The sequence below is a fragment of the Echiichthys vipera genome (genome assembly GCF_963691815.1).
Source record: "Echiichthys vipera genome assembly, chromosome: 1".
Taxonomy (NCBI): domain Eukaryota; kingdom Metazoa; phylum Chordata; class Actinopteri; order Perciformes; family Trachinidae; genus Echiichthys; species Echiichthys vipera.
This window is the reverse complement of record NC_139826.1, coordinates 33,232,835-33,254,911: the sequence shown is the minus strand read 5'-3', so window position 1 is coordinate 33,254,911 and position 22,077 is coordinate 33,232,835. Positions and strand designations below refer to the sequence as shown.

General features: G+C 42.6%; 1 protein-coding gene across 6 annotated transcripts in view; it reads right to left on the bottom strand.

The window, feature by feature from the left end:
* The window catches only part of myo9aa (myosin IXAa), a 133,338-nt gene that overhangs the window by 1,879 nt on the left and 109,382 nt on the right, over positions 1–22,077 (bottom strand). For 3 of the 6 annotated variants that reach the window (XM_083913644.1, XM_083913649.1, XM_083913648.1), the window contains 20 exons: positions 21,812–21,922; positions 17,935–18,057; positions 16,840–16,989; positions 15,750–16,060; positions 13,563–15,308; positions 11,924–12,041; positions 11,496–11,702; positions 10,267–10,364; positions 10,035–10,162; positions 9,643–9,866; positions 9,305–9,421; positions 8,979–9,167; positions 8,244–8,294; positions 7,634–7,745; positions 4,794–4,855; positions 3,635–3,827; positions 3,408–3,536; positions 3,145–3,250; positions 2,911–3,042; positions 1,684–1,807 (listed from right to left, as the gene is read on the bottom strand). In XM_083913644.1, the coding sequence (XP_083769770.1) occupies positions 1,684–1,807; positions 2,911–3,042; positions 3,145–3,250; positions 3,408–3,536; positions 3,635–3,827; positions 4,794–4,855; positions 7,634–7,745; positions 8,244–8,294; positions 8,979–9,167; positions 9,305–9,421; positions 9,643–9,866; positions 10,035–10,162; positions 10,267–10,364; positions 11,496–11,702; positions 11,924–12,041; positions 13,563–15,308; positions 15,750–16,060; positions 16,840–16,989; positions 17,935–18,057; positions 21,812–21,922 (4,431 nt within the window). The remainder of the gene's footprint in view (positions 1–1,683; positions 1,808–2,910; positions 3,043–3,144; positions 3,251–3,407; positions 3,537–3,634; positions 3,828–4,793; positions 4,856–7,633; positions 7,746–8,243; positions 8,295–8,978; positions 9,168–9,304; positions 9,422–9,642; positions 9,867–10,034; positions 10,163–10,266; positions 10,365–11,495; positions 11,703–11,923; positions 12,042–13,562; positions 15,309–15,749; positions 16,061–16,839; positions 16,990–17,934; positions 18,058–21,811; positions 21,923–22,077) is intronic. The other 3 variants (XM_083913647.1, XM_083913645.1, XM_083913646.1) reach the window with 3 other exon arrangements.

Here is a 22,077-nt window from a genome sequence, read left to right as displayed (position 1 = left end):
TCCATAAAAAAGCAGCTGACCAGCACTAAATTAAAATGGTTATGCTGTCGTACACAGTACATTTCACCACTTTTCACAAGCTGCCACTCACTTGTACATTCAGTGACTGAACAAATGAAATGGACAGCCAAGTTTAACAACAGCACAACAGCACGAGGACACTGATGAAACAAAAAAGTAGATACAGCACAACAATACTTTACCTTTCTAGCTGCATGTGTCTGCTTAAAGCAAAAGTGAGAAGCAAAAAGAAGAGGAATCAGTAAGGCGAGGTTCATAAAGGTTAGTTTTAACGTGCAGTAGCATGGCCTGTCCATTCTAGCAATGGATCTGCTGTTCACCTAGCTGAGTGGCAGATGATGCATCTCTTAAGTGAAGATAATAGTAACAAAATCATTGTTTTGTGATAGATGTGATATATTTTCTCATGTATTTGTTTCTAAGTGACAAATGGGAACCACATTGAAAGTGGTCCAGAATTGAGCGACAGCACAATGGGGCAAAGTGCTCGTTTTTGCCAATAACAGGCTCAGTTTGATATTTTTATAATAATAATAATAATAATTATTATTATTATTATTATTAAGTTTCTCACTACATTATGGAAAGAAAGTAAAATCTTGTGGTGACGTGTTGCTGGAAGACAGCGAAATGAGAGAGAGAGAGGAGCGCTGTTTGTTGTAACAATGGTTCATGTTTGCCATGCCAACAAACTGTTCATAGACAAACGTTACCTCCGGATTTGGACAGGCTGAAGGTGTGGCTAGTTGTGCTACAAATGGATCCTAACACTCCGGACGCACTGCACCTAGTTTGACTAGGATGACTACTGCCAGTCAGAGAGCATATTTTCCTGAAGAAAAATGCTGTTCCAAGAGCGGAGAGCTGCAGACAGAGCGGGGGTAGGCTAATGCTTGTAACTAAAGTTACTGTGTTTACCTGCATCAGTAGCTACACATGAGAGCAGGGCAGGTGGACTCACATTGACGGTCGCAATTGCCCTGTGCCATTACATTGCAGCCTGGTTCACGACTGCCAGGCTGCAGCGCTCTCTCAATACTGGACCAAAAATGATTGTTCCCATCAGCCATTTACACAGGAATACATAGTGAGATAGGTTGAAAAATACTAAATTTCCCTTTATGTCATGAAATATGTTGACAAATGTGCACTCGTATGTTCAATACTTCGCATAGCATAATGTAAATCTAATTAGAAGCGACTGCATGCGGCATCATCTCCTGACTTTTATCCACAAGAGCCAGTTACAGAATACAGAAGCAGAGACAAAGTGAAGGGATGAGGCATGCTTTAGGGATACAGAAGACAGATGTTAATAATTGAGATGAGACTATGCAGTGATTGGTACCACAACAACATCACCACTGGATGATAATTTGAGGATGTAATCATCCATGGTGTGTGGATACATACCATAGTGCGCGCTATGCTCATAAATCTAACAGCTATTAGTACGGGTTTCTGGGGTAAAGGAAAGGACAGGTTAGGGAGGAGTATCTGCAGAGGAGAAAAACAGCCTACAGAGGAGGAAATCAGGGAAGGTACAGCACTGAAGGAGTTTTTAGGACGGCTCAGTCAGGTAGACTGAGCAATGAGTCACAGCAAACAAGTGATTCATCTGATAACAGCGGAGTTAGTTATATTCAACATATCTGCTCTTACCATCGACCGTCGAATGAGGGTGAGTCTGCACTTGGCCTTATTTTCTGCAAACTCCAGGCTACTGATGTCCTTTAGTCGAACTTTGTACTTATTCATCTGTTCACAAATGATAAGTTCTACACACCTATGGAGGCAAACAAAACCACTTCAGAAGGACTGGAAATACTTAATGTCACAGCATAATGACAAGTTCACATCAATTTAATCAAAAATCAAACCATTTTCTTATTTATAGTGCAGTAAGATCCTCGTATTTCCCCGTATTAGGCCAGTGGCTCACGTTTTCGGAAACAGTGTTACAGTTATTACAATTATACAACACAAAGCTGTTCCTCAGCAACAGTGAACCTGACAAAAACTCCAGCTGATGTGTTTGCTTTATCTCATAATTGTACTTTTGCTGTTTGAACAAATATTGTTACACTGGATCTTGATAGGCTGCCAGAGGCCAATAGACAGGTGGGGTTTGTTGATGCTTTCAACAGTTCGATGGCTCTGGTCCAAATCAGTTGATGAGTTTGTAAACTTGGAGCGTTTTTCCAACTACTCTATTCACACCTGCTCAAATAAATCACACCAAGAAGGAACAAGTCTCTAAAATAAAAATGGGTGTTTTTTCACACCTGCGCTTTGAGTCCAGTTAAGTCACTTGACAACACACATTCGGACAAGACGCACAAAAACTCTGAGGTCTATGGAAAGATTTGTAAACAAAGCGACGCATCGCGATGACGTCAATCAATGCGTGTGACGTGTTACGCCGTGATGACGTATTTGCGCAAGGCCCAGGCAGTGTGAGTACAAACGGGCTGGCCAGCCAGAGAGGGGGGGACAAGTACCCTAAAGCCCGGGGCAGTGTACGGGCGGACAGTGTGAGTGCGCCCTCTGACTCAACTGGACTCAAAGCGCAGGTGTGAAAAAACACCCACTTTTATTTTCTAGCTTTTAATTGTGTTTAAACTTGTTTCTTTTACATAACATCTATGCACATATGTGCCTGTGCGTTAAGACAAACATGCCTGCCTCTGTGAAGCCCTTTGGTTTGCCTGTTTGATTTTCAAAGTGCCCTATAAATTAAATACATAACAGATACAAACTTGAAGAATTTCTTATTGTTCCCACAAGAAACTGATTCATTTAAGATCCACTCCCGTCTCAACCTTTGTGAACCACTACCTTTGGCGAAAGGCAGAGGATTTAATTGGAAGACATGAAGTATATTCTTACGCTGTCGTCTTGCCGATGTCCTGCACACTCTGCAGTGGATCAATGGTGTCAGGACAGCGCAGGATACAGGGGGCAAAAACTATAGCCAAGGCGTTCGCCGACATACGATTTGTGTCCTCTTGCAAGGAGACCCTGGAAGCAGGAAGTGAGCATTAGGTCGGTCTATCAGTGAGGATATAAAGCGGCTTCATTAATCCTACTCTAGCGTTACCATAACAACAGATTTTCTTTTACCTGACAAGATGAAATATGAGGCGCTCCAGAGTGTTTAGGTGAGTTCTGCTTAGCTGGTCGATAACTGAATACACCCCTCTGATCGCTTCTTTTTTATCCTGCAAAGCTGGGGAGACATTTACGCAAGACAAATCACTACACGGTTACAGCAAACAGATGTATTTGCTCTTGTTCACAATAATACATTCTTATTGGGGACAGAATCTTCAGTGTGGTGTGTTTGAAAGCACAACGGAGCTGGATACCTCGTGTTGATCACTTACCCATGGCACGTATAAACTCCTCATACAGCTCAAATGTCATCAGAGGATTCGGCAGGTCTCTCAGCCACTGCTTGAAAACACTAGCGATAACGTGGATGTTGTAGTCGTCAAGATTCATGCTGTCAACATCTGAGTGGGAGAATGCACACAAAAAAACACTTAGTAATCACATTTCCGCCTACGCAACCCATGTTTCTAAGCTTTAAAAGACAGCCAGCATCATTCACCTGTGTCCAGTCCCTGCTTGAGTTCCTTGATTTTGTTGGTGGAGCCAGATTTTCGGTATATTCCTTCAGTGTAGAGGCCGTGCATCTCAATGTAGTTGATGAGCTTCTCCACTACCAGGGGCACCGTCCTCTCGTCGTTCGTCAGACGGGAAACCTCTACTCCGAACTGTCTGGAGGAAAGCTCCGGATCAAACTGTTCACAGACACAAACACGTATACTTTGTTAAACACATAGACATGGTGTGTATATACGTATACCACCAAAGACTGCTATTTTTAAATGGTTATAGAAATTGGTAATATTGAAAAAAAAAAACATTGTTTTTAAAAGGGTGCCTATTGTACTGATTTTTATGTTCATACTTGTATTTTGTGTTTCTATTAGAAGATGTTTACAGGCTATAACATTAAAAAAAAACACTTTATTTTACTCAAAGTGCTTAGGACTGCTGCACTTGAATTCACTCTCTATCTGAAACGCTTCGTCGTAGCGCCTGTCTCTTTAAGCCCCCCCTTCCAAAAAAGCCCAGTCTGCTCTGATTAGTCAGCATTTCCTGGTCTCGGCACCCTCTGTCCTTGAAGACGGGGAATTACTGTAAAGTCGCACTTTCTACTATGAAAAATCACCAATAGAAGCTACTAAACCAGAACATGTTACAGCAGGAATGTGATCCGAAATTAGGGAGAAATTAGCCAAAATTAGAGGTTTCCCAGGACGTTAGCATGTAGCCACATGTAGATAGAAGAAGAATGAATAGAATTATTACTTTATTAATCCTGCATGGGGAAATTCAATTTTTTCCCTCTGTTATATTATTCAGGTTACACACACACAGGCCCAAAATACACAGACATGAACAAACAGGTCCTATGGTATGAAAAATGTAAACCCTTCACTAATTTGCCTGGAGCAGATGACCTGGCACGGATTGAGGTAAGCATGAGCTGAGAATACTTCTATCTCATTATTTGAAGCTTTGGCCACGTTTGATACGAACATGCAACATTATATATATGACAAATAAGAAGCAGAATAGTTCCCCTGTAAGAACTACCACTGACAGTGCAATGTACTGCCGAACTAACACTAGCTACTGTACATTAACTGAATCAGTGTCACGGGAGGTTGTTGTGCGAGTGCACAATATGGCCGACTCACCTTCTTGCTGCATTTCGTGGTACTCTTCTGGCAGCACTTTCTGTGGCAGGCGTACCGGCACACTGGGTAAACACAACCAGAGAAATCAAACGGGTCATTTCCATTATCCACAGAAAGGCAGTGCCTCCTCATTATTCAGCAAAAGTTGGAGACAAAAAAACAACAAAAAAAAAAACTGTTATTGCTTGAGAGACCATAGCAGCATTGGCTGGTGTGAGGAAAACATCCTGAGGGAATAAAGGACAAACTGTGTCGGGAAGTCTGTGGAGAGACGGAGCCGCAGACCCCATGAGTCCAGTTGAAGACAATCTGATTATGGCTGAGGACGGCGGGAGGGTGGGCCTCGCTCTCTGAGGCCACAGACATGGTGTGTGTGTGTGTGTGTGTGTGTGTGTGTGTGTGTAAAGTTGGTATTAAAAGTTATTTCCTTTAAAAGACTGTTATTGTCTGACAGTAAACTAAGTTATTAACTATTACTACTAAGTATTCTGGTGTTGGTTACATCAGAGTGAGTGAGTTAGTGGGTGCATGCGTGCGTGTGTCTGCGTGCGTGTGTTTGTGTTCGTGTGGAAGGGTTCCAGCACTCATTGAAATCAATTTTAAGGACATTCCCATTATTTGGATTCTCTACACACAAGATCTTGGCTGGGTTGCATAATCTTTTTTTCTCACAAAGGCTCCTATCTGAAGTGACCCAGAAGTATCTAACTGTCGGCCATGATATGAGCTGCTCGAATTCTCTAAATGCTAAAGAAATGTGCTTCAATGCTTCCTTTTCTATCTCCTTTAGCACAGGATACACTGGACCATGCAACATCATCAGCTCTGAGATTCTGAACTGGTTGCAAACCCCTCACACACCATTCCACTCTATTCTCTCATCTCATCTCATCATCTCATCTTCAACCGCTTATCCGGGGTCGGGTTGCGGGGGCAGCAGCTTTAGCAGGGGACCCCAAACTTCCCTTTCCCGGGCCACATTAACCAGCTCCAACTAGGGGATCCCGAGGCGTTCCCAGGCCAGTGTGGAGATATAATCTCTCCACCTAGTCCTGGGTCTTCCCCGAGGCCTCCTCCCAGCTGGACGTGCCCAGGGGGCATCCTTACTAGATGCCTGAACCACCTCAACTCGCTCCTTTTAATGCAAAGGAGCAGCGGCTCTACTCCGAGTTCCTCATGGATGGCTGAACTTCTCACCCTATCTCTAAGGGAGACTCCAGCCACCCTCCTGAGAAAACCCATTTCGGCCGCTTGTACCTGCGACCTCGTTCTTTCGGTCATGACCCAGCTCTCATGATCATAGGTGAGGGTAGGAACCAAGATTGACCGGTAGATCGAGAGCTTTGCCTTCCGGCTCAGCTCTCTTTTCGTCACAACAGTGCGGTAGAGCGACTGCAACACCGCCCCCGCTGCTCCGATTCTCCGGTCAAACTTGGCCCTTTTTATCCATGTGCAGAGTTTTGCACTGGTCCAACTTCATTTACAAACCCATCCTTGGTCTGTTGCCCTCTTATTTATCCACGTTCATGTCACATAAACTGTATTTCTGTAGCCTGTGCTCCCAGGACGTCTTGACTCTCTCTGTCCCCCTGGTTCGGACAGAGGACTGCAGCAGGAACTGAGGCTTTCAAGCGTGGTTCCTCTGGAGGATTTTAAACTCATTGTACGAAATCTGGAGAGCTCGTCTGTGGGGGTCTGCTCTTGTTTTTCTAGATAGTTTTAAACTACTGACATGACACTTTGCACTCGTCATTTTTATGGACTGTGTTCTGTTTACTCTTCGTGTGAATGTCCTGTTCTCTGTAACTGCGTGTTGTTTTGCTGTTGTATGTTAATCAGGTTTCCTTTGAGAATGAGACCACATGTCTCAATGAGATGACCTGTCTGAATACAGGTTAAATAAAAAAAATAAAATTACGCCTTTATCTATAAGGCAATTCATGGTCTGCTGCCTCATTACCAATATGACTCTTTGCATCCTCAGAACTTGTGTTATGCTTTCTTTCCCAAATGCCCATAAAGAAACTGGAATTAGGGCATTTGTGTACTCTACACTCTCTGCATGGAATATGTTGAGAAGGAATTAAGATTGAATCTCCCTAAATGCTTTTAAACCCAAAATGAAAGATGTAAAGACAGTCTCACTGATACGAGGGTGTTTTAAAATGACCTGGTATTCCAAATTGCTTTTTTTCCTTTTTTGTGAGTCGCCTTTTCTTGATTTTTGCTTCCTACGGATTGTGTCTCCTGTTGTGTTTTCTGTTTGTAATTGTGTGTTCTGCTGCTATCAGTTTTGGCCAGGACAATTTACAAATGATATGCATAATAATTACAATTATTAGCAATTCTAAATCCATGTGGATGGATATACTTTTTGATTGTGACCACTTTTGTGACTGTCTGTATTCCTTGTTTAATTTTAAATTCCCACCATGGTGATGAAGTCATATTTTCATCAGGTTGTCCATCTTTATATATATTCTGGAAGAAGTATCTAAGATGCTTTTAGTAGTCCGTCTTCAGAACACCGTAGTTTCACTGCAATAGACCCATGTCAATAACATCCACCGGGGGGAAGCTCAGTAGGATTTTCTGAGCACAGCAGTTGTCTTTTCCTTGACCTCATGACATTTTCCCTCAAGGTCAAGGAAAAGTTTTGAGGAAAACACACAAGAGGTAACATTTTAGACTGTTAGACTGCAGCCCCCTTTTGGTCAAATCCAAAGACTAAAACTTGTTTCCACTCAAAAGGTGGAAACTGATCTTAGACAAATCTATCAGATCTACTGTATGAAACTTCAGGGATTCTGAAGGTGTCGATATTTTGCATGCACACTCACATTTGCACACACAGGCACGGTCCATCATCCAGATGAGTGAAGAGCAGTATTCACAGTATGTGGGGATGCTGTACTGTGTGGACTTGAAGATGTGGCCGTTATACTCCTCCACCTGCAGAGAGCAGCAGAGCACAGGTTCATCTGGAGTTCACTCACATATTTATGTGTGCATTTCTTCTTCATATTCATAGCCTTTTCTATTCTGGTCAATGGAGTATTTATATATTATTATTCCAAAGAGAAAATGTGGATGTAAAGGACTGGCTGTTCAGAACAAGCCCACACCGACTCAAAAACTCAAAGACTCAAAGAACACTTTATTTTTTCCCCTGTATTTTTTCCTGCCTGTGAACGTACTGTCAACTTCTGTTTCTGTGCCTCATGTGTCTCTCTCTTTGTTTGGTTTTTGTTGCATTGAGACAATATTTTTTCTCTTTTGGTCAAAAAAGACAAAATACTGCAAACTTCTACTACTTAAAACTGTTGTTTTAATTCTGTACATATTCCACAAAGTCTGAAGATTACTAATTCCAAAAACAACCGTTAGGAAAGGAGCAAAGTGTTGTCTCTTTTATGACGAACGTGTACTTAGTAATGAAGAGAGACTTACAATGTCTGCGTCCTTTTTCCTGCGTTTTTTGCGTTCAGGTTTGGGCACCTGCTGTACATAAAGAAAAAAAATAGAACAACAGGTTTGTTTTAGTATTCTTTTAAATGGTAAAGCGCATTTATCCAAGGTGCTTTACAAGTTTAGCCTATGACACACACACACACACACACACACACACACACACACACACACACACACACACACACACACACACACACACACACACACACACACACACACACACACACACACACACACACACACACACACACACACACACACACACACACACACACACACACACACACACACACACACACACACACACACACACACGACAGAAGTTGCTGGAAGAGCACTTAGAGCATTTTGGGGTTCAGTGTCCAAGGACACTTTGATTGAACCGCCGGCCCTGCATCAGTGGACTATCCGGTTTATCTCCTGAGCCACAGTCGCCCCACGTTATGTCACTTTACATATAAGTGTTAAGAAATATTAATATGATGTATACCATAGATTAAATCTCTACAAACTAACATCCCAGAAGGATTTTATACACAATTTAATACACATGCAACATTTAAAGTTTTTAAAAATACTTTCCTTACACATACAAAAAGTTACACATCTACCAATTGACACACATGCATTTATTTAACGTAACCCCAAAAGAGAAACAAATGTCTTTAAACAGTATGGAAATCCTTGTCTATTGTCCAGGAGGCGTGTCTTTACCTTGCTGAGCGTGCTGTCCAGAGGTTTGTACTCCGTCATGAACTCATCCAGGAAAACCTTAAAGGTGTTAACCCACACCGTGACGGGAGACTCTCTCCAGTCCCTCTGCTCCTGGCGCATGGTCTTCTCCAAGATGTGCTCAAACAGAGCGTAGAGGTCTTTGTAGCGGATGCTCTTACCATCATCCATCTGGGGAGAGAGACAACCGGCTCAGAAAGAATCTACTTTGAAAAATAATGGTCCAGTTTAAAAGTTCTAGTCCTACAATTTGATTGTAATATTTTTCAATTCTAAACGATCATGTAAACAGTGTTGACAGCACTTACTGCAAGTGCTGTGGAGTAAGAGTTGAAGATGTTCAGACGGAACTCCTTCAAAGCCTTTTTAAACACGACGTCGACCATGGTGTCCTTCTTACTGTCCTCCGTGTCCAAGTCGTTGATCTGAAATATGACACCGCGATCATCTTAGCATGAATATGGACTTCCTGTTGCTCTAAAGATACTAGTAAGAGTGTTAAGACATGAATAAATAAAACTCAACACTAAGTTAACACCCTGGAGCGACTCTCTTTGTGCGTTGATGTCCAAGTACACCTGCAGGCCGTAAACTCACCTGTACCCATATGTATGAAGAGAATAAGAGAGAGCGTGTTAGTCTGTACCTTCTTCATGAGGAAGTCGTTCATGCTCCTGTAGTCGTTGGTGCAGGTGAGGATCTGAAGCGCGTCGTTCTGCCACTGAGCAGGTTCCAGAGCCACGTTGCTGATCTTAACACTGCGCCGCCGCTTCACCTTGGGAGACGGTTCCTTGTTCTCCTTCAAGTCTCTGAACCCTCGATCCAACGTCAGGTCGGGACTGCAGGGGGGCGACAAGTTCTCCTGACCTGCTGTGTCGAAGAGGAATTCAGTCAGTGGCACTTCAGTGAGATTGATTCAAACAACAGTTTCAAACAAAGGATGTGGGCAAGTGAGTCAAATGAACTCCAGGTGCATTTAAATATTTTCCAAAGGACAGTATTTTAGCACTCAATGTGAAAGTCTGATGGACAACGCACCATCTCCCAGCAATGGCCCCGTGTCTCCATAGTCTCCATCCAGGGAATCACCCCCACAGATCAGCTTTTCTCTGGACGTCTTCTTATCCCCATACTTTGCCTTGCCCCAGAAACGCATCTTACGAACCCTGTTCATTGATATCATATAAGTGACAAATCCATCCATAACAATTTCTATTCAGGCTAAGACATAAAGAGAAAACTCTGGATGCTAGCAAGTTGAGGAACAAACCTTCCGTCTTGCGAGTTCTTGCGCATGGAGTCCGATTTGACCAAATCTCCTGACGACATGGCTTTTTGAATCTTCTTCTGCTCCTCAGAGCTCGCAGGCTGGAACAACAGCAAGGTGGATAATGAATTAAAGACATGCAAAACCCCCAAAAAAGCCTCTCTATTATAAATGTACATGTAATCCATTAGTATACAGTATAATAATAATAATAATAATCTGAAGACAAGTTCAAGCCAGTAGATGGCAGCATCACATCACTGGAGCCGCACCAGTTACATTTACCAGGTATCAGAAAAAATGTCAGTGCTGTTTATACTATTCATGAAACTTAAAAAGCAATAACAGAACGATAAATACTTATTACTTGTAGTAATACTTTTGAAATATATGACACAACAAAATATGACACAAGGAAAAAATCAGTTTTCTCAGCAAAAGAGCCGTTTATAGACAGTAGAAGTTTGTTAAAGGAAAACATCACCCCTTGAAATCAGAAATGAGTGTTGCCTTGAATTCATAAGGGACTAAGAACTTAGATTCTCTCGCATGCCTCCTCCACGGTGAACGGAAAATCCAAAAACACAGGAAAGTCTTGATGCATTGAGGAGACTGGTTCATGTTTAACATCAGCATCCTTTTACAAACTTCTCACAACTGTTGGAGCGTCATCTATCCAGTCGTATGCTCAGTATTTCCCAAACAAATGTACTTTTAATTAAACTTTATTATTAGTCACCCCCCCCTCTCTCCCACCCGGACCCCTTTTTTCTTCAATGCATCGAGACTTTTCTCCATCCAAACTTTCTTCATGAATTCAAGGGAACAATCGTTGCCATTTTAAGGGTGACGTATTCCTTTGAAGAAGAGAGAATGATGATCTTTTCCATGGATTTCAAAGCTTCGACTCGCAACTAGTGCAACTCGCTAAAAGAGGAAAAACAACCAGGTGACATGCAAATATTGATAATTAACCAGGAAGAATAGATCAAAGTAGAGCTGTGAGAGAAAGAGAAGCCAAATCATGTTAGAAGGATTAGTGTTTAAAGAGATAACATTTGAAATGCCCTCTACTCTTGCGGAAAGTTAGTTACAGTTACAGAAAGTTTGTCGAGGCTCAGTTTGAGGCAGTGATCTGTGCTCTCTTTGGTGAGGGGGTTAGAAGTGTCAAAGAGAAGCCACGCTTTAAGAACGCGTAGAGGGCCACTGTTGGCTTGAATGGCGCCTGTTACCATGTCTGAGTCACTGAAACAGGACTCTCTTAAGCCTGCCTCCGCGGAGCTCTGTTTGGAGAGGGGTAGAGTGTAATGACGGGGGCTGTCGCCATCATAGTCATCCTCGTCTGAATCGCCCCCAACTGAGAGGATGGGGGCGCGGGTGAGGAAGTCGGAGCGGGTCCGTGCCATTCTGGCTTTCTTTTTTTGGCCCGCTCTGCCAACCTGGAGTTTTATCAGAAGTGATAACAGCATGTTTAAATAGAGAGGCTTTAATAACCTGCAGAGGAGCCTCAGTGCATTTTGTTCTTCATGTACGTCAGCTGTGTCGTTTTTTTTAGTGTCAGATTGGGAGCTGCCAAGATTCATTCATTTACAACACAAAAAGGCACTCCTGCAAACTTGCAAACACATGCTTTATGCGTGAAAAAGGTGCGATTGCTTACATCCCGCACCTTTGCTCCTTTAGAGGACTTGGAGACTGGCGACGGTGAAGGTGACGGTGACGGTGCTTCTCTGGGGATGACTGCAGGTGTTTCTTTAGGGACAGCATCACTGTCAAATCTGGTGGACAAAAGGAGGAAAGCATAAACACAAAATTGTTATTAATGGTGAGTTATGAATTCAAATAAAGGATAAATTAAGTGACCAAGAATTAATCAATGATTGAACACTAAAAGCCACTATTTGACAGTGTATTGTGGGGCAGCGTCTGCAGCAGTGCGTTTGTGATACTGCCACTGAGGGACACCAAAGTCAGAAATGTACAAACTCATCACTTAGGTCTCGTCCACATAACCAGGTTTTTATTTATTTATTTATTAAACATAGCTTTTTCTGTGGCCTTTCATCCACACACAAACGGCATCTCCGGTCTCTGAAGATAGATCCCTGGAAAGATAGATGGATAGATAGAAAATAGGAAAACTCCAGCCAGGGTTTTTCATTTTTTATTATTACGTAGGACATTACTGCTGGAAACCTTGTTATTTGAGGCCATATATATTAGGCTAGTATATTTTGTTTATATTACGTACTATCGTATCTTTTACTTGTTATTTATTGTGTTTTTGTCCCCTGTATTGGGACCTGAGATCTGAATTTGGTTTCCTTTCATGAATACATGCTCTGGACTGACAGTAAAAATATCCTTATTCATATGCAGTATTATGTAGATGGGAAATTTTTGGCTTGTCTAAGTGTGTGCCGTTCTCCATCTCCTTTGGGAGGCGTCACAAATGAATTGACACTTGCACAACGGCAGACGTGGCTTGCTGGTTCTAACTGGTAACAGGACTTTTTACATGTTTACACCAAGTCCCAACCACAGCAAATTCCTGGTTGATCCAATACGGAAGTGCCAAAAACTGCAGTTCTCCAAGTGACCACCAGGCAGGTTTAATAACAGAGCAGAGGGAGATGAATTTTTTTGTACCAGGCTAGTTTTTAGTTTATTGGAGGTTAAAGTATTATTAGTATAATAATTAGGGGCACGGCCTCTTGAGTGACAGCTAGCTGCTAGGTATACGTCAGTCAGATGGATCTATCTCCCTCCGACGTCACATCAATGCCTGTTTTTGGTAAGAGGAAATAATGCGGAGTCAAAATCTGAGAAGATGTATTAGAATAGAATAGAAATGCTTTATTGATCCCAAGCTGGGAAATTGCAGATGGTGACTCCCGTAAAGGAGTACGATTGGATCAAGTTGAGAGAATGGACGTCGACGGAGATGCTACTTCCATGTTTTATACAGTCTGTGGTTTACACAAACATACAGTTCTTCCTCCATTATACTGAGGAACAGATTGCACTATTAAGCGATCAATGCACCCGGTAGCTTTCTGGTAGCTGGTAACTTTTTTTCAGGCCTCTGATTCGCCGGATTGGGCAAAGACTATCCTTTTGCATTTGTTTTTCATACATCCTGCTATTCTTCTACTCCTCTTAGATATATGCTCTCATGTTATATTTCTATTATATTTGTTTCTTAGTATTTTTATTCACAGTAATGCACCGTTTGCGTTCCTAGAAGGATATATATCATATATTTAAAAAACCTTTTGAAAAACTACTTCATCACTCACTTTGTAAATGTGACTTTGTCCTTTGGAGAGAAGAAGATGTTTGGCTTGTCCGTCATGCTAACTGTGTTGCCTTGATTACTTGGTGGCTTCTTGGTAGCTGTTCTCGCTCTTGTTCCTCCTCCATCTTTGGACTCCAGCGTGAGTTTGGGTGCCCAGCCCTCAGCAACAGGCCTGATCTCCTTGCGTCTTTCTCTGGGAACAGAAGCAGGTGGCGGAGGCAGCTGGGGGTGAGGGGCCTTGTTCTGGACGTCTACACCTGGGGGAGAGGTCGTCGATGGGGCAGTGGAGTCTGACTGTGTTCTGGCATGAGGAACTAGCCCTGCCCTTCTCTCAATCAGCAGGGAACTGGGTCTAAGGGGCTTGCTGGAGGTTGCGGCTCCACCAGCATCTTGTCCACCCTGTCGACTCTGCTGTATCCTGTGCAGAGCTTCCCCTCTTTGTTTCTCAAACATGTCCCTCTCGTACTGGGCGAAGAAATGGCGCTGCCGCTCCAGCACTTCTTTCTGTTGTCTGATCTGCTCCATCATCTCCTTCTCGTTCTGCTGCTGCTGATTACGCTGCCTCACCTCTTTCTCCTCGTTCAGTCGCACCAGCTTCTCTATGATGGCCTGGTCAGCGTGAGGGACAGAGCTAGAAACAGGGACGGGAGCTGGCTCTGCTTTCTCCCTTGTCTGGGCTGCAGAATCTCGAACCTCTACAGGGGGACGGACAATATCGCTCAGCTCTTGGCTTAGTGGCATTTCTTTCTGCATACTGATGACCACCACCACAGGTCGGCGCGATGACTCCCGCCTTTCTTTAAGCGGCTTGGTAACAGTGGTGGTGATTGTAGAGACGTCTGCCTCTTTGTTTTGATTGGGCTCTTCAGAAGGACGACGGGAGACGACTGTGCTACCCTCACTAGCAGGGACGTAAAAAGTAGGGAGGTAGTTCTCGATTTTGGGCGGATGTGTGGGGGCGGAGGGGGCTTCCAGTTCCATTTTGGTCGAGCCCTGGCTGCCTGTGTGGGCAACAGCATCAAAAACCCCTGTCCTATGTGGTTCAACTGGCTTTGGGCTTGTTGAAACAACTTCCACGTCAGGCTCAGGTTCTGGAGCTACTGAAGGAACAGGAGAGCAGAGGTCCTCACTGTCCGTCACCTCTTCTGTAGCCTTGGGTGGCTCATCATCCATACTGAGAAGCTCAAAGCTGCCTTTGGAGCTCTGGCTGTCGGGCGTGCCCTGCGGTGAAGGGAGAGGTGAGGTTGCAAGGGGCACCATCTCGACAGACCAGCGGCGTTCTTCAGACGGGGACGAGGCTCCACTGGTTGCCCGGACCTTGAGGAGCTCCAGGCTGAACTTGGCCTGCTCCAACTCTCTCATCCTCCGGCTTTCTCTCTTCGCCCGAGTGGTTTTCTGGCAGGGCTCATCTACAGTTCTGGACCTCTCGCGCACCACCACAGGGGAGGTCTGGATCGAATCTGGTGCTTCGGTTTGCACTCTAGAGGGACTCTCTCTTGTCCTTCCATCTTCTCTTCCTTCTCCTTCCTCCTTAGCTGCGCCCTCGTGGCTACTGAGGATTTGGAGGCTCCTTTCTCGCTGCTCGTATGAACGATCCTCCCACCTGCTGAGGTCCAATCCCATGATTCTCTCAGGCGGCTCCTCCTCTTCCTCTGGCGAGAGACTCACCTGGCCATTCTGTAGTTGAAGCAGCTTCTCCTGCTGCTCCTTCTTCTCCCGCAGACTCTGCTCTCTCAGTTTTTTGAAGCTGTCAATCAAAAAGGCATGGTTACAAATTCAGCTGATGTCAAACTACTTCCTACTCCTTTTATCAATGTACATTTAAAGCAGTTATTGAGAACAAAACTCCCTTCACCAAAGTTAAATGTCTAAAGCAGCTCAGCTGATTATAGAGCTCCTTTGGGTTGGATTGCTTGCGTAATGGCATGCTCTCACCAAGCCCAGTCTATAAGCACACTGAACAAAGACCAAATACACTGCAGGAGCTGTGTGCAAAGATTAATCTGGCTTTTCATCAGGTTGAGCAAAAATCAGTCACTTACCCTTACAAGCTATTTTCAGAGTATTGAGCCTTTGTAAAAAACGTTTCCTTTTGTTAAACAAAACTCATCTGTACCTCAATTTTCTAGAAAAAGAAAAAGAAAACAGAGGTGGTGCTCAGAATAAGGTGTTTTACAGTGTGGCTCACCTCTGCCTGGCGAGGAAGCCTCTGCTAATTGCCTGAAGTTGTAATACAGCATCATACAGATGCAAGTAGGCTTCTCTGGCTTGATGACAACGCCAGGCTGTCTGAATAACCAAAGCTGCGGTGCAGCGTCGGTAGAGCCATAACCTCCATGCTCTCTGCAGCACCAAAGCAGCCTTCTTCCACAGCCTGAACCTCTGACGCTCCCTGTAACCTCGCCAGTGTGTCTGCAGACACAAGGCTGCCCCCTCCTGGATGTGAGGGTCATGATCCTCCTCCTCTTCTTCTAAGGACCGGTACAAACGCCACCATTTCTGTGAAGAGATGATGATAATGTATGTTTTTCCTGATACTGTGATGTTTTTTTTCTCCTTTTAGTCACAGCCTATTTTCATGTTCACGGAGTTCAGCAACTCCCCCAGAAGTATCTTTAATCGGATAGGATGAGATAAAACTACATATCTATCCAGAGGGAAATCCAAAATGTACACAATATACTGAATACAAATCTAAAAATCCGATTTACAGTATGGATCATAAACGTAAATAAGAATAATTAACCAAAGAGCAGGAAAAGACAGAGAGACAACTGCTGCTGGCTGCCGCTCATGCACCTCTGTTCCTCAGTTTTCATTTTTGGGATTTAAAAAACGAATGAAATTACAACTAGACTGGACATTAGGACCTGTTGGTGCTTTCATTGCAAATTTAGCACTGCACCGAGCAAGAACTGGGAGGTCAATACGACAATATTATTACTAATATCTTTGTGATAGTATCACAATATTGCAACTTCTTTCACCTTGGTAAAACAAAAACTATTTTATTTGTTAATCCTTAATCAAAATTTACTTAATTTATTCAATTGTACAACAGAACTGTGTAAAACCCTATTCTGATATGATCATATTATTATAATTTTAATTCCTCTGAAAGTCAAAAATAGAAAATTGACACTTGACAGCTGTAAAAACAAACTCTCAGGTGCTTATTTCAAAACATGAAAAAACAATAAAAACGTATTTAAATCACACAGAAGTAAAAGATAGAAAGGAAGATAAGAGCGGTGCTGATGAAAAGCGCTGTACTCTACCTGGATGCAGATCGCCGCTTCTCTCATTCTGACAAACTGCTTCCTCTCCAAGCGCGCTCTGAATCGCCGCTGCAGCGTGACGATGCGTCTGAGAACTTCGGCGTGGAGAACGGCCTGCAGCCTCTGGCGCTCAGCCTCCCGCAGAAACACCTGAGGGGAGGGATCACGGTGGAGTCAGCACAGGGTGACACAACCACACTTAATGAAAAACGGGCTCTCTTTTCAAATAGCTCCGCTCACACAAAAAAAACCCGCAGAGGTCCCTGGCCGAATGGTCACAAGTATGTCAGGTATGATCCTCTAATTATATAGACAGCATCCCTAAGGCATGGACCCCTCCATCATGAATCATTCGGACCAACTCCAAATATGGGGCACTGTCTTCATTACATCCTTTTTCCAGAGGGAGGATGCTTTCAGGTAATATGAGGTTACCCCCAACACTATCCTTTCCCTTTGTCCATGACTTTATTTATAGTTTGTGTAATTCGACGGTTTAATAAACCGACCGTGAGTCATTTTAAACCCCCACATTATTTCGAGTTAATCAGTTTTGGTTCTTGGACTGGCATTTTCCAGATTCCTAAAAGCCTCAACATACAGATAATAACGTATAATAAGCTACAGTAGCCGAAACGTTTTCTCTTCGCCAATGTCCCCAAAATGAAACATACCAGAAGAAAACCACTGTTTTGCTTTGACTTCCCCTTTTTACATCTGGATTATAAATTATGACTTAATCCATTTTATTGAACTCTGATATTCCACTTTTCTATACTATATGTCTGTGTGGAATATTCAAAACCAGACACCTGTTTTTATTATATGTCTGCTCAACTAAATCACAATAAATATGATATCAGTTTATAAAGAATAAGCTGTCATTGCATGGTAGTATTTGTATTGATGGAACATGTTGGACCACCAATGAGATCCAAACATAACTTCTGTAATGTCCCATTTCTATTTACATGCTCTTTAAAGTAGAGGATGCTTCTTCAGAAAGGGATAATATACCATATCAAAACCAGATGTATTGGTTTATCTGTTGATTTAAATAACTGCGAAGATGAACGGAGAAGGTAGAGTAAATACCATTGTCTTTCCCACTTGGTACCCATCTGGTTCCAGGTCCAGCTGGTCCAGGCTCTGCTGGATGCCCTCTCTGGTGGCACTGGTTCCCTCTGGGAGCAACACACTGAAGTGATGCACAAAATCCTATCGAGAAGACATGGGGAGGTGTTAATGAGAAATAGGTAGGTTTCTACAATCTGTTTATTTTCTTATTCATTATTTCCGGTGAGATTCAATAAGGTTGAAAAAAATGAATGTTTATTACCGTACACTATATGTTCTGGGTTTTATGTTTATGTTATTTGCACACATTGTCTGTCCAATGTCTCAAAAAGAGGATTTATTTGTGCTAAAGCCATCACTGGACTGAAAGCAGGATGAGATGAGTTGGGGTGTGAACACTGGGGCCCTGGATTTTAACTTTGTGACTTATGCTCTTGTCGTGTTTTGTGATGTTGGTTTGTTTTGACTTATGCTGTCCGTATCGCTGTGATTATTGTGTCCTTTCAGTGCCTTTATTTGTCGTTGTAGTGTATGTTGGGCTTCAGTATCCACTGCCCTGTGGATGTATGTTGTTCTGTGTGGAGGTGACAACTGAATCGCCCCCTGGGGATTATTAAAGTGAAATCAAATCAAAACAAACTATATCTCTGGTCCAGCAGCAGAAACTGAAGCAGCCTCCTGCAGCATCTCTTGAGCAGAATAAAAGCTGTCAAGGCACATGTGGTTTCAGGTAAAAGCCCGTGCTGTCCATATTTGCAGGGGCTCAAACATCATGGCATAAGTATGCTGAACTCCCACTCTTCAAACTGAGGCTCATTGTCTGAATTCAATACACTCGGGGCTGCAGGGGGTGGATGGGGAAACAGATGCTGTGTTTATACAATTACAAGCACGGGGAGTGTTGCAGAGACCCGAGGACAATGGAGAGGCTCTGTTCTGAAGATTCGGGAAACAGCAGAGTCCTCCGAAGTGATACCATGCCCAAGATATTTCTCATTAGTGCTGACCGCAGCACTAAATGTGTTTAGGAAGGAATTTCTGAAAATGAAGATGTCTGATGCTAAAATCATTCGAGTGAGCTCATAAAATAGCTGCAGTTTTATCACTTTTGCACTCAGTTATGTTGATTTTAAGGTTAGGCCACACAAATAACATATAGTCATTTTTATATCATTTTTGTGTCATGGCAACTATTTTCCAGTTGTGGTAGAAAAACCATTACAACAATGTAAAAATACAAATCCTGAATTCAAAGTAAAACCACTTTATGCTTTTATTTATTATGTTATTATATGTCTAATGCTACTGATGCATCAATGTGTGAGTGGTGTTTTACTGCTGCTCGAGGGGGGCGCTACTTTCAACTAGTCCGTAAGATTTTCATCTAGTTTATTGTCTGTTAAGTTAATATCTATCAAAGAGTGAGTTAAAACAATTGTGGTTGATCACATGAGCCACTAATGAAAGCGTTTATATTTGCTGTTTGTCGAGAAATGCGATCTGAGCGTCTGCGGCGACTTTCTTGCACTAAAATCAAATGCGCTGCACAGTTAGTGAGGCTTTTTATGTCATTTCCCTTCTCTCTTCGAATCTCCTTTTTTTGTGGAGCCTGTGAAGGCATCACGCCGCATCGCGCAGGTTAAGGCTGCAAATCTACTGAAGTCATGGCGTTGATACTTTTCGGTTTCCTAAGGAACTCTGGGAGATGAGGTCCCAGAGGCTCCTCCTGCAGCTACATCTTACCGCCAAAGTGACCACTAGAGACAACGTATCTCAATTCTTACAGATTACAACTGTAAGCCTTAATATGATTCAAACAGGTTAGTTTTATAAAGATTCACCCCTTATACAGTTGTCATGAAAGGGGAAATTAGCTACGGAGACCAAATCCGTTTTTGTTACCAGGCTGTAAGCATGTTTATTTATGCTGTAATGTTGACCATTTTAATACGGGGGTCACAAGTCCTTCACGTAAAGTACAAGTATCTCAAAATTGTAAGTGCAATACTTGAGTAAATGTACTTTATTAGTTTCCACCACTTCCATGTTTCTAGTCAAGTTGAAAAATAGTAAAACAGCAAGGTCTGTGGATTACGTAACTGGAAAAGTTAAAGTCAAAGTGACTACAATTCTATTACTTTGTATTGTATTTGGGAGGCAGCAGGAGTCTCATGGCTGCAGCAAATAAAACCTAAGCTATCTGCAGGACTACAGTTGGTACCACTACGGTTACATGGGGCAATAAGCTGTGACTAATTAAACTAGCAGAGTGATTTAATCTTTGCCTAAGACCTTGACGTGACATGACTGGCACCAGTGAACGCTCAAAACCAGAAAATGGAAACTAATGTTAGAGAAAGCTGGAGTGGGAGTGAGCCACTCCCAAAGCTTTTCAGTCCAAAGACTCACTTCCAATCAGCTTTAAAAACACAATCTGCTTTATTAGTCACACAGTATTTCTCACAGCGTTGACATCATTCTCACGAGAGCCAGCGTGGTTAAGAAGGCGGCCACTGCACGTCCCCCGTAATCCCCCTCTTAATACAACATGATTCCTGGAGATGAATTCATCGCTGGCACCTAAACTCGTGGAAACCTGAGTTTCGTTTAAGTTGTGGGACGTGAGCAGTGAGATTGATAGTGCATCAGTGTTTTGGCCTGCACACAGGGAGCGCGTTAATGCGATCTGCTGCTGCCGCTGAACTCTTTTTACCATTTGGCTTATCGAGTGTTTGCTTCCTGGATAACATGATACTTTTGAATTTCTAGACAAAGAACAGAGGATGAAGTGGGTCTGTTATAACCCTCAGGAAAATAACTGAACTGAATCAATTTCACACATAAATGTCAGTTCACTTGTGACGTTTAGTACTTTTCAAAATGTCAAAGATGTCTTCTGTGGCTCTGCAGGAGCTCTGTCATGTTGGGTAAATTTACTCTTTGGTTGGGCTCGGAGGCAAGTATTTTTGAGCAAAAATCTGCACTGCAAACTGAGGTTGTGGTATGTTAAATGTAGGAATTAACCAGGGGGGAGGGTTGAAAGAAAATATGCTTTAAGTTTAATTATGGCAAGTGGAAAATCCAGTATTTTGGGAGGGCTTGACCCAGATGAAAGAAAGAAAGTATCTTTTCATCTGCTGTGATTTTACACATTTCTTTCTTCTCATCATTTCAAAAATATGTATATATGTATATGTATCATTGTGTCATTACGGATGGATAAGCAATAAAAGTATCAACACCGCAGTTTGAAAATAAAATACTCCACTATAACTGTAAGTCCTGCATTCAAAGTCTAACTTAAGTATAGATATGAAGTATTATCAGCAAAATGTACTTATAGTATCCAAAGTAAGTAGTATTGTAATGCTGTAGCTGGTCAAGTTGAAGAGCTCATTTTAACTACTTAAAAGACTGTTGGGTGGTTTATCTTTAACAATGCATCATCTTTAGAAACAGATCTCATGTTTTCAGAGCAATATCTTAACCTGCAAATGTATCAAGTGACTGTAGCTTTCAAATAAATGTAATGGAGTAAAAAGTGCAATATTTCCTTTTTATATCTAGTAAAATAAAAGTATTCCGTACCATAATATGGAAGTACTCAAGTTAAGTAGAAATAATGCATCTCAAAATACTCTGACAAAAGTGCTTAAGATAAGTTACTTTCACAGCCCATCTCCATCTCCAGTTGCATGTTTTATTCTTTCTAATTTAATGTCTTATCTAGAAAGTGACGTAAGGGACATTTCAGAAAATGTAGACTATGGTGTGTGTGTGTGTGTGATGTATGTGCGTGTGTATGTGTATGTGTATGTGTATGTGTGTGTGTGTGCGTGCGTGCGTGCGTGCGTGCGTGCGTGCGTGCGTGCGTGCGTGCGTGCATGCGTGCTACCTTAAAGCTGAACTTGATGTTGTAGCCCGACTGCCGGATGCGCACAGTCTCCAGCATACCTGTGTAACGCAGCTGCCTCAGCACCAGGTTATCATTAAACCTCAAGGGCAGCTGAGAAACAGGAAAACAGATCACAGAGGAGAGGAGAGGAGAACATGGCAGAGAAAGGAGAAGCGACAGGAGACAGAAGTTTCAGAGGGGATGAAGTGGGGGGGATGATAAACAGTTTTAGAAAAGTTCAAACTTTAAAAGGAAATGAAAAATGC